Source organism: Drosophila albomicans, chromosome 3 (genome assembly GCF_009650485.2).
Source record: "Drosophila albomicans strain 15112-1751.03 chromosome 3, ASM965048v2, whole genome shotgun sequence".
Classification (NCBI taxonomy): Eukaryota; Metazoa; Arthropoda; class Insecta; order Diptera; family Drosophilidae; genus Drosophila; species Drosophila albomicans.
In genome coordinates, this window is record NC_047629.2 from 34,633,188 (window position 1) to 34,648,820 (window position 15,633).

General features: G+C 36.4%; 4 protein-coding genes across 4 annotated transcripts; 1 reads left to right on the plus strand and 3 right to left on the minus strand.

Moving 5' to 3' along the window:
• The first annotated feature begins 8,462 nt into the window (after positions 1-8,462).
• On the plus strand, positions 8,463-10,619 carry LOC117566461 (glycoprotein-N-acetylgalactosamine 3-beta-galactosyltransferase 1). The gene is made up of 5 exons (XM_034245992.2): positions 8,463-8,799; positions 9,023-9,478; positions 9,539-9,635; positions 10,088-10,384; positions 10,441-10,619. The coding sequence occupies exons 1-5, from the start codon at positions 8,771-8,773 to the stop codon at positions 10,612-10,614; spliced, it is 1,053 nt and encodes a 350-aa protein (XP_034101883.2). The 5' UTR covers positions 8,463-8,770; the 3' UTR covers positions 10,615-10,619.
• A 91-nt stretch (positions 10,620-10,710) lies between these two features.
• LOC117568888 (polypeptide N-acetylgalactosaminyltransferase 8) lies at positions 10,711-12,698 on the minus strand. The gene is made up of 3 exons (XM_034249788.2): positions 12,263-12,698; positions 11,431-12,196; positions 10,711-11,361 (listed from the first exon to the last, which is right to left on the minus strand). The coding sequence occupies exons 1-3, from the start codon at positions 12,622-12,624 to the stop codon at positions 10,711-10,713; spliced, it is 1,779 nt and encodes a 592-aa protein (XP_034105679.1). The 5' UTR covers positions 12,625-12,698.
• A 478-nt stretch (positions 12,699-13,176) lies between these two features.
• Positions 13,177-14,580, minus strand: LOC117570411 (luciferin sulfotransferase-like). Its single transcript, XM_034252036.2, has 4 exons — positions 14,249-14,580; positions 13,726-14,186; positions 13,606-13,672; positions 13,177-13,360 (listed from the first exon to the last, which is right to left on the minus strand). The coding sequence occupies exons 1-4, from the start codon at positions 14,578-14,580 to the stop codon at positions 13,225-13,227; spliced, it is 996 nt and encodes a 331-aa protein (XP_034107927.2). The 3' UTR covers positions 13,177-13,224.
• Positions 14,581-14,928: 348 nt separating this feature from the next.
• LOC117569961 (amine sulfotransferase-like) lies at positions 14,929-15,509 on the minus strand. Its single transcript, XM_034251334.2, has 3 exons — positions 15,329-15,509; positions 15,193-15,259; positions 14,929-15,118 (listed from the first exon to the last, which is right to left on the minus strand). The coding sequence occupies exons 1-3, from the start codon at positions 15,486-15,488 to the stop codon at positions 14,983-14,985; spliced, it is 363 nt and encodes a 120-aa protein (XP_034107225.2). The 5' UTR covers positions 15,489-15,509; the 3' UTR covers positions 14,929-14,982.
• Between the last annotated feature and the right edge of the window lie 124 nt (positions 15,510-15,633).

Consider the following 15,633-nt stretch of genomic DNA (forward strand, 5'->3'; position numbering starts at 1 on the left):
TTGTGAATCGTCACAAGGCGAGTAAACATCAGAGATGTGAAGTGCGTACTTGAGGTTTCTTGCTAATGAGTTTTTGTTTATGCAAACTAATTGCCAAGCTAATGGATTGAATTGAAATGGCTTATACAATATAATAAATAAATAGATATATGTGTAAGGGCACAACTATTAACACCTTAGTCACGCTTTTCGAACTAGAGAAACACACTATGCCATAATACCATATCATATCATGTCATCTTAAGAGTTCTCATTTGCATTTCGAACTGCAGCTCAAAAAAGTTTATTGCAAAATGCAAGAAAACATGTGTTTGCCGTTGAGCATATCAAAATATTATACAACATAAACAACATAATTAGCTTATAATTCAAATGAAATGCCCAAATTCAAATAGTCATGCAGATGCATAGAAAGCGCATCCAAAGGGCAAACAATTTATTAAAAAACCATCTCATAGATGCAGATGTGGTGAAAGTTTGCCCTCTGGAGAGTTGTTGTTGTTGTTGTTGTTGGATTGGGCCAGGCTAATGAAACGAACAATTTATTAATAAAGAAAAAACATGCACATTAGCCCACGGATTGTGCCTCGAAACGGAATTTAGTTAAATGAATTTTCAATTAAGCGCTAAATCCATGGGCCCAAAACTCTGGAATAACCACAGACGCCCCGCCGCCGACATATGAAAGTGAAAACCGGTCGAACAACGAAAACGAACAACGACTCCAACGACGCCGACGACGATGACGACGAATCCAAATACAAATCCAAAAACTGAAACCGAATCCGAATCCGAAATCGACGTCATACGCAATATTTGACCTACTTTTCAGAAGGCATTGCAAAAAAGAAATAAATACAAAATGAAATACAACAGCAAAAATCGCAAGCCAGTTTTTCAAACGGTTCACATTAGTCTCCCCCAGAAGCAATGTACATAAATAAATTTATTTACACGAGAACAAAACCATTTTTATCGAAAAAAATATATGGAGAGTGGAAAAAATACTCGTGCTTTATAACTGTAAAAACTTTATATAAATATTTAACAAACGGAGCAAAAACCTCATAAATATTGTTAAGAGAGTCTATTAAACAAACGTTTATTCGGTAATTCGCTTTTGACTTTAAGCAAACTAATTGAGAAATGGTTATTCCAGTTTTGAAATATTTCAAGCAGGTTCAATATGATAAAGCTAAACATATATTTCGCAATTTTTAATTAGAATATCAAGTTTATTACCCAAAATATCAAGTTAATTACCACAAAATTCAAACTCACCAAACTCCTAAGAAATTTCAAATAAACTAATGCAAATATTATACAGTTTTCAGATCAACAGCGAATGTGATATGTATACTCGAAATACATATATATAAATTTTAAAGAAACATAAAATTAAATCATAAATATTTAATGAGGAGATTATCTAAATTTTTTGTTGTTAAGAATCCAGTATAAGCTAAATGCCTATCAAAGATAATAAAAACTGTTGAGCAGATTAGAATTTAAAGAATTTGAAATTTGTGTGAATTTTTACCAATCAAAAAAGTCAAAATGAATCAAAGTAAAGCTTAAAGGAATCATCTTAGAAATAACAGCAATATTAGCATACATTTTTAGGATGTTTTCCCAGAAAGCTATGATTTATTGGCATACAAATTTAAAAAAATTAGTAATATTTTAGCATCAATTTCGCTATAAAACTTTTATCAAAAGTAACACAAAATTGCGGAAAGAGTTGAAAAGAATTTACACATTTTTGTTTAAACAAAATCCAGCTGTATCCGCCTTGTGGCATGTCTTGTGTCATTTCACTAAGCTCTTTAAACAATTTTTATTTGGATTCGCATTAAAAGTCACACTGCCTTAAAATGTTTGCGCCTCGTGTCGAGAATTTTATTTTTTTTTTTAAAGTCTTGCCGTAATTTTGCTTTGAAATATTTATCTCTTCCCATGCGACTTGGGCAAACATCATCACATTTTACATGGCTTCTATTTTACGACCCAGAAAGGTGAATGAAAGGTTTGGCAAAATACAACAACAACAAAAGAAAAAACCAAAGACACAAAAGTAAATATGTATGAAATAAAAGGCAAACGCTATAAAGATTTTGTCTATTCTGATTTGTTTGCCTTTGTAAAATGGCAAGACAAATGCGGTGCTCGAATAAATATTTGTGGCGCATATTTACAGTAGTAAAAGCTCGAGAACATGGCCAACGTTCATAACAGCGTAGAAAGACGGTAAACAAGAGTCAAAAGAACTAATAACATACTAGTTATTTAAATAATATACCACATCATAGTAAATGAGCTATGAAAGATATAAATATAAGTATGAATCGTATGTGCTTAGCAATCACTGAGTTGAACTTGGACTTGCAAATATACTCATAAATTCAGCGTGGGTCAAGTTTGACATGTGTATAAAATGGAAAAAATACTAAAAATTGAATAGTAAAGCTTATAAATATTTGCTGTTTGTTTTAGTAAACAACAAACAGAGATAGAGACGCGAGAACGGGAACCAAAATCAAAATGCAAATAAAACTTAGATGATGCGGAGTTATGGGCGCGCTGCTAAATGTTCGTTTGACCTTAACTTGAATCCGCCTCGTAAAAAATAGAACCAAATGTAGACAGAAAGAGAGGGACGGGAAAGAGACGGGGAGAGGTTTAACTGTTGCTATCTGGGCGCTTGCATCAGACGACATCAAAGCGCAGCAGACGGAATGTAAAAAGGGTTTCCCAGCATCCGCAGACGCAGTTACAGATACAGATAGAGAAACAGATACAGATACAGCTACAAATGCAGTAACAGCTAGAGATACAGAGATTGAGATACATGCACATATAAAGTAGGTTGCTCGCAGGTTTGTTTGGTTGATAAGATTAACGTGTTGCACACAGCCAACTCCAACTCCCTCTCTCTTTTTCTTTCTTTCCCTCTCTCTGTTGCTCCCGCTTGGAGTTTAGTGTCTTCTGCGTATTTCGCTGTATTTTAATTTTATGGCCCAAAGATTTTATTTTGTAACTTAATGTTTGTTCGACTTGGCTTCGCTGGAGTTGATGTTGGAGTTGAAGTTGAAATTGGAATTGGATTGGATTGGAGCAGCAGGTTGTCGCCAACCAGATTTCAACAGAAATACACTAAAAAAGAGAAGAGAAGAAAAAAAGAACAGATGGGATTTGCATTTTATGGCCCCTCTTAATTGTGGCTATTTGTAGTGCTTAGAATTGGGGTATTTGTTGTGACAACATTGGCTTACAGCACACATAAAGCCCAGGATTATGTCTCAGCATACTTAAGCAAAGTCTAAACATAATAACTAAAGTCATCTCTTTAAAGTGGAAACTTATTTTTAGTAGCAACTTCTTCATTCTTTATTCTACTCGATAAGCAATTCACTCGAATGCGCTGCACATCGATTAGGTTTACTCGATTGGCTAATAAATTGGATTAACACTGCAAAAGTGAGCAAATGTTTATCAATTAAAAACAATTTGAGGAAAATTAACACGACAAGAGGAAACTAAAGTGCCGAGATTGTTAATTGTTATAATGAGAGAGGTTCATTTAGTCGCAAGTTCAAAGTACGTTCAAACAAAAGACAATTGCTTAAACATTGAAACAACTAACTATCATGTGGAATTTAAAGAATTGCTCAGCCATAAATTGTAGCCGGTTTGCATGGATCAGACAATGTCACAACTTCCGCAAGAATCTTAACTACACGCAACACTGAATCCATTGTGCAACTAGGAAACCAGAAACGTCTCTATACTCGTCTTCATCTGCGTGTCATAGTTTGTGTGTTCTATGGTTTCAATAGTCCACTTCTAGATGTGGACTGTCCTACAGTTTATTGGTCTACTCTGTGGGTAGTGAAGTGGAGAATGAAAAAAGTGGCACCTCTCTGTATTCGCATGGTATCACCTGAAGACCGCACAGACTACCACACAAATAGATGCTGAATTGTGGTCAACACTAGAGACAATTGGCTATTGTCAGATCTGATCTGTGTATTTGACTTCGATTGGTTTTTCTAAATAGATGACTCTAGGTATGAGCTCAACCAATAATCTCCATAACTTCAATTTGAATTGTGGCACTCATAAATTGCCCCCACTCCCCTTCCATTTTCCATTGCTTTTGCCTTTGCCTTTCTCAGTCGCGCTCTTTGACTCTTTGTCATATTATTTTTATCGCTTGCATATTGTTATGACATTCGTTAGACTTCTTTATGTGCCGCTCTCCCAACTCTAACTCCGTTTGACTTTTCATTGATAAAGTTATCAGCCTGTGGCTATGGGTCTCTGTGACATCACGGTTCCGTTCCATTCACTTCCATTTTCCATTGCTTTTCTTAGTTTTCTTTCGCTTGACTGTTCTGTTTAGTTTTTCGTTGTTGTTGTTCGTTTCTCGCTTTTCTTTTGCTTCCTTTGGTGCTTTGTGGTTTGGCTCACACACAAACACAACCGTTTCCTTTATCAACTGCGCCACGGCAAAAAGGAAGTATCTTCGTATCTTTAGAGAGCACTTTTTATCTGCCGCTGCCTTTTGTCCAACGACATCAGCAGCAACAACAGCAACAACAACTTGCAACAACTTCATGCATATATGCGCTTAGCTGATTGCACTCCGGGGAGTTTTTCTTTCATAATTGGTACAAATTGTGTTAGCTCTTTGATATTGAAAACTGAAACAGAGCATTTTTCCCAGGCTCAAGTCGTTGATAGCACTTATACAGAAGATAATATACTGCAGATCGTTCAGCAATATGATATTGAGAATCCCCAAGGTACAATTTAACTAGCAAAGATAAAACCGCATATCAGTTGAGGAAGAAAATCACAGATAGAGTTAGGTATACGCCCTTATCAATTTACAATTTAATTGGTAATTTCGAATTCATTTAATTGATTCGCGTTTTAACAATCGCAATTACATTAATGATTATCTACAATGTTGCTGTAAATCACGAATTGAGTTGCAGATGTTCAGCTTATCAATAAATGATAGCTTCATGCGCACTTTTCGAAATTGCCATGAAATTAATGTTTTTAAAAATGCGACAAAAAACAACAATAAAAAACTGTTGATTTATGTTACTTGTCTAATCAATTCAATCATGTCGATGTCATTGTCAATACATGTCGAAAAATAGATTAAAGTTTGTTTGAAGACCCCAAGTAACGCATCCTAGGTAAAAACAAATGAATATGCTAGACTAGAGATAAGAATTATTCGATTTTTATGTTTATTTTAAAACTTGTTTTTATTTTAATTATATATGGAAATAAATAATTAATATATATTCGACACTCAATAAAATGAAAACAATATTTCTTTGAACTTTGTCCATAATTCCGGGTGAATGAATTATGTGCGAGAGTTTCGGCTTAATCTCCGAGTATATATGCTCGTATATAATTGGAAATTTATGATGTACTTAAGATGTCAACGCCTTCTTCCCTAGAAGCGAGAATTAAGCACTAAAATGAGAATAAGAAAAGTTCTCTGACACTTGTCGCAGTTATCGACAACTAATTCAAATATTTCATTTATTAATGTTGTCAAATGCTAAGAAGAAATCGATGTTTCAACCATTACCTAATTCATTATGGCAAGACAAAGAGATTACTATGCAAATTTAATTAGCTATATCCATCAAGAGTCAAGAGCAAATAGTCGCAACATTATGAAATCGAAAGGTTCTCTCATCCCACAACCGGTTTTTGGTTTGTTTATAATATGGCAAAAAATGGGAGAGCGAAAAAAAATAAACATTTAACATGTCGTATAGCACCTCACCTTATCGACATTATCTACAATTATTTCGACTGTTTGTTTGGCAAATAAATCAACACTCACTCGTACACACGCTGAGACTGACCTGTGTCTAGAATTTGTTAAGCGTGTTGAATCTGTTTTTTCTGTAGTCTTTTTTTGTTTTATTAATATTATGTGTAGTTTTGTTGTATTTTCCTAAATCGTGTTTACTGCGCACATTTGCGGCTTGAACTTGGCATTGTTTACTTTGGATCGTCATTCATTCATTCAGAAACGGATCTTCAGATCTTCCTAACTTGTTGACATGGTTTTTCAAATGGGATTTGTTTGTTCATCGCTTTACGTGTATTTAAATTTTCAATACTCTCGCTCTCGTGTGGTTTCGAGGTTTGCTTATGGTTTTCATGTGTGCTCAACAGAACCAAAGATTGATTTATAGATATGCGTGATTTTCAGCAATGATTACGGTTTCGCTTGCAAGTTTATTCTTATGAATGGCAAGCCAATGTTTAACTTCATCTATAAATAATTTCATCTATTCTATTTAGCTAACTAACTCTAACTACTATTAAGTGCTTAAGTAATTAGTAACTGTTGCTGTTAAAAAGAAATGGGTTTCGTTCGTCACACATCTGTTGCTGATCTTAGCTTTAGTTGACATACGAATATAATCGCCAGATTCTCATACGAGGCGAATACAAGTTATTTACGAATATGACTACCCAGATGAATTTTAATTGAACAAATAAACAATTTAACATCCAAATTAATGTAAATAAAGTTATTCAAAAGAAAAATGCAAATTTAAATTGGCACTCTGGGGTTAAATACATAAAAGCAAGGCACAGAAAGTAAGCAGTAGTCACAGTAGTCGATTTAACTGATATTGCATAAAGAAATGAATTTCGTAACTAATGTAAGCAATTTAACGATATAATGATTTTGTGATAAATTCTTATTAACACTATCAAATAGCTTAGCTTACATGACTTATTACCATAATACAAATTAAGTAAAGCTACATATTTCAAAAACTTTGTAATTAATTGTAGAATATATTATAAATTCTATAGTCGCCGATATTATAATAAAATATAAACATAATTCTATAATCTTTGCTAATGTGCGACTCATATTACAATTCCGTCGAATAAATTTCCCTATTAACGTATAGTATTCATTACCAGTATTCATAATATGCAACACACTAAAACCTTTTGCAAGTGATTCAATCTATTTTGGGGTAAGTTCACCACTATATTACGTGCTTTTGGTCAAAATCCCTTCCACATACATTTTGTGTCTAAACGCAGCTGCTCAAGAGGAAACTGTCAAGCATTTCCTTTTTTTCAGATGATTCAATTCGATTATGTCTTCGGTTACTTTAGGAGCACTTCCGAGTAACCCACATATCATCTAACATAACAGCTAAATAGTTAGGCTCAGAGTTTCTCACATAATTCACGACTCACACAGACACATGACACAACAATCTCAGCCCACACACACCTAAGTACTACACCACACACTGATTGAGATACGTGTTCATCAATGAACTCTGTCAGTCTGTCTGTCTGTTTTTTCGTCTGGCCAGGTCTCAGATTTTCTCATGCCTTTTGTCTCCGATGGCTGTCTGTGCGAAATTACTTCCGTTTTGCTGCAACTGCAAAGTGTCATTGTTGCATCATGTCTGCCACTCTGCCACAGGCTCTGCCACTTTTGAATACGGGGACGGGATTGCGATTGGATTTGCTAGTTGAATCTCTTCGTAAAGGGAGAAAGGCAAATTGTATGCAACATTGCGCTTTTTTTTTGCTCAGTTTCCTGATTACACTCACTGTACACCCCCTCTCATATGTTTCTTGGGATCTCTGTTGTTGTTGCTTCACATATGTAGGCCTTTTGTTTACCAACCTGTTAGCCCACAATGACAACTCATCTGGTAATTTGAGCACGTAAACTGAGACATTAATGCCACATATGAGAAATATCGTTTACCTTTTTCCTCTTTTTTTTTCTTTAATGCATCTTTTGACAGTTTCGTTTGAACTGGCTCACATGTTATTATAGTTATTATGTAAGTGTTCTTAGAGTATTTTTTCCAAAAAAAAAAAAAAAACAATGACTGATGTGCGAACGCTCACATGACAGTTATTTGTCATTTTTTCTGGGATTATTTTGACATATTGTTCCTTCTTTTAAATAACTTAACTTGAAATGAAATCACTTTTAGTCAAATATTTCAAATATTTTTGCGATTTGCAATTTAAAATAAACGTGTTTTTAATTTATTATGGAATATAATATTTTTAGTAATTAAACAAAACTGCAAACTGTCAAATTTTGTATTTTGTAAAAATTATTTAGAGTTCAAGCTTCGTAGGCAACCACTTTCATGGCTTTTAAATAATTTGCAATATTTATTGCACACACAACTTACAATTTTAGAACATTTAAAAAGCCAATTTTGACATAAAAACTTGCCAATAACTGGCATTTGATGTTTTCTGACTGCTTAAACAAAATTTGAAATAGATTAACAAACAACTTTTCATAGAAAGTTCACTACTCAATTTAATAACAAAGGCATTGAATTGCATTAAAGTTGTTCAACCCTTTCGGTTAAAGTTCTGTATCAATGCAGTCATCACTTTCATATAACCCCTTTTCTCAGACTTCAACACCTTCAGTAGCTGCTGCTCAGCCCCATTAACCACATTTGGAATTCAATATTTGAAAGCCACTCCATTCCCCCACCTGAGTCGGCTATTGTCAATGCCTTTTTCTGATAGTAAAAGACTGGAGGCAACTGCTACGCCCACTTGGACACGCCCCTGACTTCGACACCGCACCGCACTGCACCGCATCGCGTACAACTTCACTTGTCAATTCTCAATTTCAAACTGCAAACGAAGCGTAACCAAAGTTTTGCATCAACTTCAGCTACAACTGCAACAACACCAACAGCAACAAATGCAACTCAAGACTTGCCACCTTGCCAGGTGAGTTAATATTTCTAATTGAAAAAGGCAATTTGTATGCGGCGAACCAATCGGGAGCCAACACCAGGGAAGGGAATGAAGCAAAGACCCAAAGCGAGACAGACAAAAGCACTCAATATAATTAAATTGTAGTCGGGCACAGAGAGCCATCACCATCACCATCACCATCATCATCGTCCGCCTTCTTCTCAACTGTGGAGTCTGATTTCAGTTTCGATTTTAGCATGCGACGGTTCTTCAACACGCGACGCTTCATTCTAAGCGGTAAGAATAAAATTAGCATTTTGAATCCATGCAGCAGCTGCTCCCCCCGCATCTGCTCCACGCTCTACAAGCTGCTCTTTCTGGGCATGCTCTGCATGCTGGTCATGTTGCTCTCGGAACGCGATGCAAGTATCAACAAGGTTGCAACTCCCCCGGCAACCCCGTCACCGCGCATCTTTTGCATCATCTCCACGTATGGCTATCGACAATCCACCACCGCCATTCACATCAAACGCACCTGGGCCAACCACTGTGATCGATTCCTCTTTGTCAGCGACGATTCCCACGAGGAGATCGAACCAGCCGTATTTCTCAAAGTGCCGGACAAGTGGCATCAATACCGTGCCCACTTGGAGTATGTCCACAGATATCATTTCGATGAAGCCGATTGGTTTCTCTACGCCAATGATGATAAGTTAGTTTAACAAATGTTCCAACATTATTACTTTTATTATATATTGAATACTTTCTCCAGCTTTGTGGTTGTGGAGAATCTTCGGCATATGCTGCAGTCCAAGAACCCAGATGAGCTTGTCTACTTTGGCTGTAAGCTGAGATCTCACTCGAATCAGGTGAGCACTGGACACAGAAGAAGAACTCCATTATACATATTGTATTGTAAGAATTTCATCTGTATCCATCTTACCCATTTAGTATATTTATTTTTTCAGTTCACTTGTCATTTTTGAGCCTAATTTAACAACTTCATCCAAAACGCGTATTTAAAAAGCGCAGTCTAATATTAAGTTTAAAATACTTGATTTTATAAGGAATTTGTTTCCAAAAATTGAATCATTCAAAATTGATTTTATAGTTTCCCATATTTCTCTTCTTCTACTTCTATTATTTTTAACTTATTTGCGATTCTTTTCTCTAGGAAGTCTTACTTCCGATGTCATTATCAATCTTATCAGTTTGAACATTTTTTCGGTGTCGCTTTCACTATCTATTTCCTACACTCACAATACTTATTTAGTTACTTTTACTTTTTTTTTATTTAGTTACTACATTCAATTTTTTCAAGGTCTATATGTACGATCGCGCTGCCATTATCTTTAGTAGCGCCACTCTTCAACGGTTTGTCCTTCAAGCCCTGCCCGATGAGTCGATTTGCGGATCAGGGGAAATGGGCGGCGCTGCAACTGAAGAATTGAGTCGTTGCTTGAGCAATATTAATGTTCAGGCTGGCGATAGTCGAGATCACTTGGGCCACCATCGAATACTTCCATTACAGCTCAAGGAACATCTAAATATACCACTAAATGCTTCGCTGGAGCTGCACAAAAACTTCCTAGATCGCTCTTACTATCAAGTTGAGAATGTAAGTTTATAAATAATTTTAAAATCAGTTTATTAACCAATTATGTTAAATTGCAGAACCAGATACCAGTTTCAGTGCGATTTATCAGCTCACATATCGAATATATGCCAGATGCATATAATCTCTATTATATGATCTACCAAGTGAAACAGTTTGGATTGCCCCCTGCAAACAATTGGCAGGAAGCAGGCGAAGAACAGTTCAATTTAGATGGAAATGTGTACGATTAACTAAATAAATAAAAAAGCTATTCCATAAATGTAAATAAGTAAATAAAAAGCTTTCATTTAGATTTGTATTCAACTTCAAGCTATATTATATTATTCCTATGTTTCCGGCACATTGTTCCAAAAGTCTTCCAGTCGCGTCTCATCCACATACCCAAAGTTCCATTGTTGTCGCTGGTTTGTTGAATTACAAATATTGGCAACAATTTTACGCTCTGCTACTGCTGCCTCCATGCAACGCTGATCGGCTTTACTCTGTCCGTTGATCAACTGCTTGGAGTTGGAGTCGTAGAACCAGAACTGATTGCCAGCCTGATGATGGCACTGCCAGAGCCAAACCTCAGCCTGAGGCTCTCGCTCCTGCAACTCAAGGCAATGGAAACTGGAGTGCAGATCACGAAAGTAGCTCAGACTCCACTTCTGCTGTTCCTTGGGATACATGAGGTCCCTATCGCAGGGCAACAGTTGAGGATGTATAGCTGATTCAGCTCTATCCAGGCACAGATTGGGAGCAGCCACGCTCTGCACTGTACCAAAGGCATAGTCCACAGGTTCCTCCAAAGGATATAGGGCTAGAAAGTCGCTGGCCAGATGATCGAGAAACCACTTGAAGGGCTTGCACTGTAGGCGCTCGCGAAGTGATTTTTGTTTGCTCAACGAACCCACCTTGATGTGGGTCAAATGAGGCATATTTACATACAACTTGTCCTTATATTCATCCAGCCAGACTTCAGCCACACGTCTGTAGTTCTGCAAACGAGAAATATTGTTAAGCCAATCTAGATAATGAATTTATGAGAGTGAACTCTTTACACTTACCCTGCCCACCGCTTTGATGGCGCTCTCCGACTTTGTGTACTGCACATGAAAGTTGCCACTTCTGTATAAATGACCCACTCGGGAGCAAGGCACTTCGAGCAATCGGCCACCGCAGAGCCAAATCTTGAGGCTTAGCTCAAACTGCTCAGCGCCCCAAATACGAAGTCCTTCATCGTAGCCACCCAGTTGGAAAAACCACTGACGATCGATGGAAAAAAGGCCGCCATTCATGATGGGATTATCGTGTGGTGCCGGCATAGCCGCCAGCTCCTTCTTTAGCAGTGGCAGCTGTACATAGTTAAAGTCCCAGTCGAAGAAGCCGCGTGATGGCTTGCCACGTTTGTAGGCAAAGTTCTCGTAGTCTATGGTATCCACCACGGGTGTGGTGCAAGTTTTGTTGTTCTCCAGCAGCGGTGCAAGCAGCGGTGGCAACCAACCACGTGTCACCTCCACATGGGCATCCAGGAACACCAGCACATCCTGCTTGGCCTTGCGCGCTCCTGTTAGTCGCGCTTGCATCAGGCCCAACTGCTTTGGATGCCGCAGCTGTAGCAGCAGACTCGGAAATTGCTGCTGTAAGGTGTCCGTAAAGTTGTCATGATCACTGCCGTCGTCCACTAAAATGATCTCCTTCAGCAGCTTGGGTGAAGTGCGTTTTCGAAGACTGCTCAGCGTACGCAGCAATACACTCAGCTGTTCGTTATACTGAACAATAACGACACTGATCGTGGGCAGCTTTTCCATTGGGTACTTGAGCTTTTTGCAGCTTTCATGTCAGAGAGAGATTGCTTTTGTCAGTCTCTCTCTCTCTTATACGCTCTCTTCAACTCACCTGTGATGCCGCATGTCGTGCAGCGTTCGCTCTGGCGATATGTGCTCTGAGAGCCAAGCATTGTAACCCGTCTCCCGCTCGCTGCGCTCCATTGCCAACAGCTGAGCTTTGGTCCAGTTGCCGCTCGCCGCCCTCCCCATGGCGCCCAGTCCAGCGATCACTTCGTTGTCAGCCAGCTGACTGAGCTCAGTCTCTGTCTCTCTTACGATTGTTGTTTTTGTTTTAAATGTCGTTGAAGTTTGTGTTGCTTGAGTCTTTCTTTCCATAATGTACAGATAGACAATAATATTGCAAATCGCTGCAAACAGCAGCAGCAACAGAATCGATTTTCGATGTTTTATTAACATGTCATGGCCCAACATATTTTACCAACAATTCTTAATTAACAATGACTTAACTTATTTATATTTATACTTTTTAGGAAGAGAAACACACTGCAGCTTACGTCGCGCACATTTCGGCCAAGACTGAAGGCTTAAAAAAGTCAAAGAGCGAGGTATAAGACGTATAAGATGAACTTATACGTCGTGAAAGTTTTCAAGCCAAGATTTAGTCAAGCTGAAGATGAAAGCTCGAATTCATACTAAAAGAATCAAGTTGTTTTAATCAGTTACCATTTTACGAAAAAAAATGTTTAGTAAATTGGCTAACGGAACTATCAGAGCTTAAATGGTAAGAGCTAAGAAGCTTAAATATTTAACTTTAGGTAACTTAAATTACAGATTAAAATTAGTATGAAAGACATTTCAATTTAAAATAATGAAAAATCATAATTTGTTGGCATTCCAACAATTCATCTTCTTTATTTTAAAATTATTATCTGTACCTTAGCATACATTTTTATGGAGTATAAACATTTAAGCTTACATATTAACTACAACAATTATCTGTATGATCAAATTTGAGCAAAAATAACAAAACAAATGAAAAAATGTTTACTTCATGTCTTATTTGAATACATCTCATATTTTACCAAAAATGTCCGACTCACAAATTCCATATTGGCTTAAACAGGTATGACTCCAAAGATCGATTTTCGCAATTTGATCAGCCGTGAGATCTTCCTTGTACGACCCAACAATTCCACGGCGCATAAAACTATTAAAAAATAAACGTTTTTATAAGAACACTATAAGATCCAGTTGGCATATTGACAGACAGAGGAAAACCAGCAGATAAGCATTACTGTGCTATATATGTACATACATAGTATCTGTTGTTGACGCTGATTAAATTATATACTGATAAAATTATATACATACGTCTATTGCCTGTTACACGGTCATCTATGCCAATAAGATACAAACACTTATTTTCTATGCCAATAAGATATAAAAACTTACTCAAAGTCTTCTCGAAGGTTGTTTTCTCTTTTTCTAACCAAGTCTGTCGGATTAAGAAATTCTTGTTCTGAAATATGAAGAATTTTAGACTTTTCTTTCATATTAAATATCAAAACTCACTTTTCATATTATCAAATGATAAATATGCCAATAGTGGATTCATTTCACATTCTTTCAATTCATTTACTCCCAAGAACTTGCACAATCTTTGAATGACATCTTTCAGATCTCGCTTCATTTCCTCGTAGGTTACAAAAAATATGTTTGGATTATTTCGCATCCTCCAAAAGTCAATCACATGAGACCAGTAGGAACAGTAGAGCACTTTATCATTTAAAAACTCATCAATAAATGTATCTAGATCACCTTGCCACATTTTTATAGCAGTTGTAAAGGGAAAAGCCGATACGATAACATCTTTAGGATTGCGGGCAACGTAAATGATTTTGCGATTCTTTTGAAAAATCTGAAGTGGTAAAAGTTGAGCTGGTAGATGTGACTTTATCACACGTGGACTAATTAGATCATCTGCTGCTTTTAATGTATTATGAAATTTAGCTGAATCATTATTCGCTGAGAATCTAAATTATTGAAATATATTAAAATAATAGAGAAATTGTACTTATGTTATCTTATCACTTACTCTAAATATGGGCATCGTAGAAAACTTTGTTTGTTAGCTGCACTGACGAAGTCCAGATTGTGGCGTAGCATCCAAGCCAGCTCCTGCATCCAAGTTGCGCCTGCTTTCATAAATGTTACCACAAATACATCACTATCTCGGGTATTAAAATTGGAAATTAGATCAACCCAGCCATCCATATAGCGTTCAGGCAATGTACACCAACGAGTGCTCCAATCCTGCTTTAAAGGCAACCAATCGCCAGCAGATTCCCCCGATTCAGGATCATCAATGCAGCGCAACTGCATCATGGGTTTAAGACACAAAGTCTTCAGTGGTTTGCTTTCGTACATGGTGATGGTCACGGTAGATCTGAAGGAATGGTGTTTTCTACAATTTTGAGAGTTGAGTGTTTTAAGATAAACCATTTTAATATCGTTGCAATAGTTTTTGTTAGATTAGATATGATATCTTTATAGCACATAAGTTGTTTACATAACACATTTTTGCAAGTTCATAAGGGGTTTATTCAGGCAAACATTTTATAAACAAAAGATAGTATAAATTTGGCCTCAAATTTTGGCGCCCCAATAAGTAAATTTGAGTTCCTCGAATTAAACAATAAAAATTATCAAAAATTTAATTTCACATTTATAAAATACTCGGCGCATAATAACAGAACTTTGAAGAAATAGCATGTTTGTCAATCTTTGATTATGTTTTACATTTCATTTTAGTAACTACTCTTAAATTTTCTATATAGCACCAAAAATGTCTGCCTCACGTATTCCATATGGTTTTAAATGTGTATTACTCCAATGATCGATTTTCACCCTCTGATTAGTGTTAAGCTCTTCCTTGTATGCACCAACAACTCCGCGACGCATAAATCTATGTTGTAACATAAACATATATTTTAGTGAGAAAAATATAAATACAATTTTAAAATATCAGTAAAAACTTACTGAAATCCTTCAGGAACGTTGCCCAATGTTTGTTTTATTAACCATGTGGGATTGATGGACTCTTTATCTGAAATATGAATGTTTTTAATTAAAACGTTTTCTAAAATATTATTGTTGTTTTCGTTTTCTAACTCACTCTTCATGTTATCAAATGATAAATATTCCAATAGTTGATTCATTTCACATTCATTCAATTCATTTATACCCAGAAACTTGCACAATCTCTCAATGACATCTTTCAGATCTCGCTTCATTTCTTCGTAAGTTATAAAAAATATATTTCGATTATTTCGCATCCTCCAGAAGTCAATCACATGAGACCAGTAGGAACAGTAGTGCACTTTATCATTCAAAAACTCATCAATAAATGTATCTAGATCACCTTGCCACATTTTTATAGCAGTTGTAAAGGGATAAGCTGATACAATAAGATCTTTGGGA

Excerpts from the sequence above, each read along its gene's own strand:
- LOC117570411 (XM_034252036.2), bottom strand. The coding sequence starts at position 14,580 with ATGTACGAAAGCAAACCACTGAAGACTTTGTGTCTTAAACCCATGATG. Across the intron at positions 14,187-14,248 it reads CTACGATGCCCATATTTAGA|ATTCTCAGCGAATAATGATT; the intron begins GTAAGTGATAAG and ends TCAATAATTTAG. Across the intron at positions 13,361-13,605 it reads AACCTTCGAGAAGACTTTGA|TTTTATGCGCCGTGGAATTG; the intron begins GTAAGTTTTTAT and ends ATTTTTTAATAG.
- LOC117569961 (XM_034251334.2), bottom strand. The coding sequence starts at position 15,488 with ATGCGAAATAATCGAAATATATTTTTTATAACTTACGAAGAAATGAAG. Across the intron at positions 15,260-15,328 it reads ATCATTTGATAACATGAAGA|ATAAAGAGTCCATCAATCCC; the intron begins GTGAGTTAGAAA and ends TTCATATTTCAG. Across the intron at positions 15,119-15,192 it reads AACGTTCCTGAAGGATTTCA|ATTTATGCGTCGCGGAGTTG; the intron begins GTAAGTTTTTAC and ends GTTACAACATAG.
- LOC117566461 (XM_034245992.2), top strand. The coding sequence starts at position 8,771 with ATGCAACTCAAGACTTGCCACCTTGCCAG. Across the intron at positions 9,636-10,087 it reads TGAGATCTCACTCGAATCAG|GTCTATATGTACGATCGCGC; the intron begins GTGAGCACTGGA and ends AATTTTTTCAAG. Across the intron at positions 10,385-10,440 it reads CTTACTATCAAGTTGAGAAT|AACCAGATACCAGTTTCAGT; the intron begins GTAAGTTTATAA and ends GTTAAATTGCAG.
- LOC117568888 (XM_034249788.2), bottom strand. The coding sequence starts at position 12,624 with ATGTTGGGCCATGACATGTTAATAAAACATCGAAAATCGATTCTGTTG. Across the intron at positions 12,197-12,262 it reads CACGACATGCGGCATCACAG|CTGCAAAAAGCTCAAGTACC; the intron begins GTGAGTTGAAGA and ends CTGACATGAAAG. Across the intron at positions 11,362-11,430 it reads CCATCAAAGCGGTGGGCAGG|AACTACAGACGTGTGGCTGA; the intron begins GTAAGTGTAAAG and ends TCTCGTTTGCAG.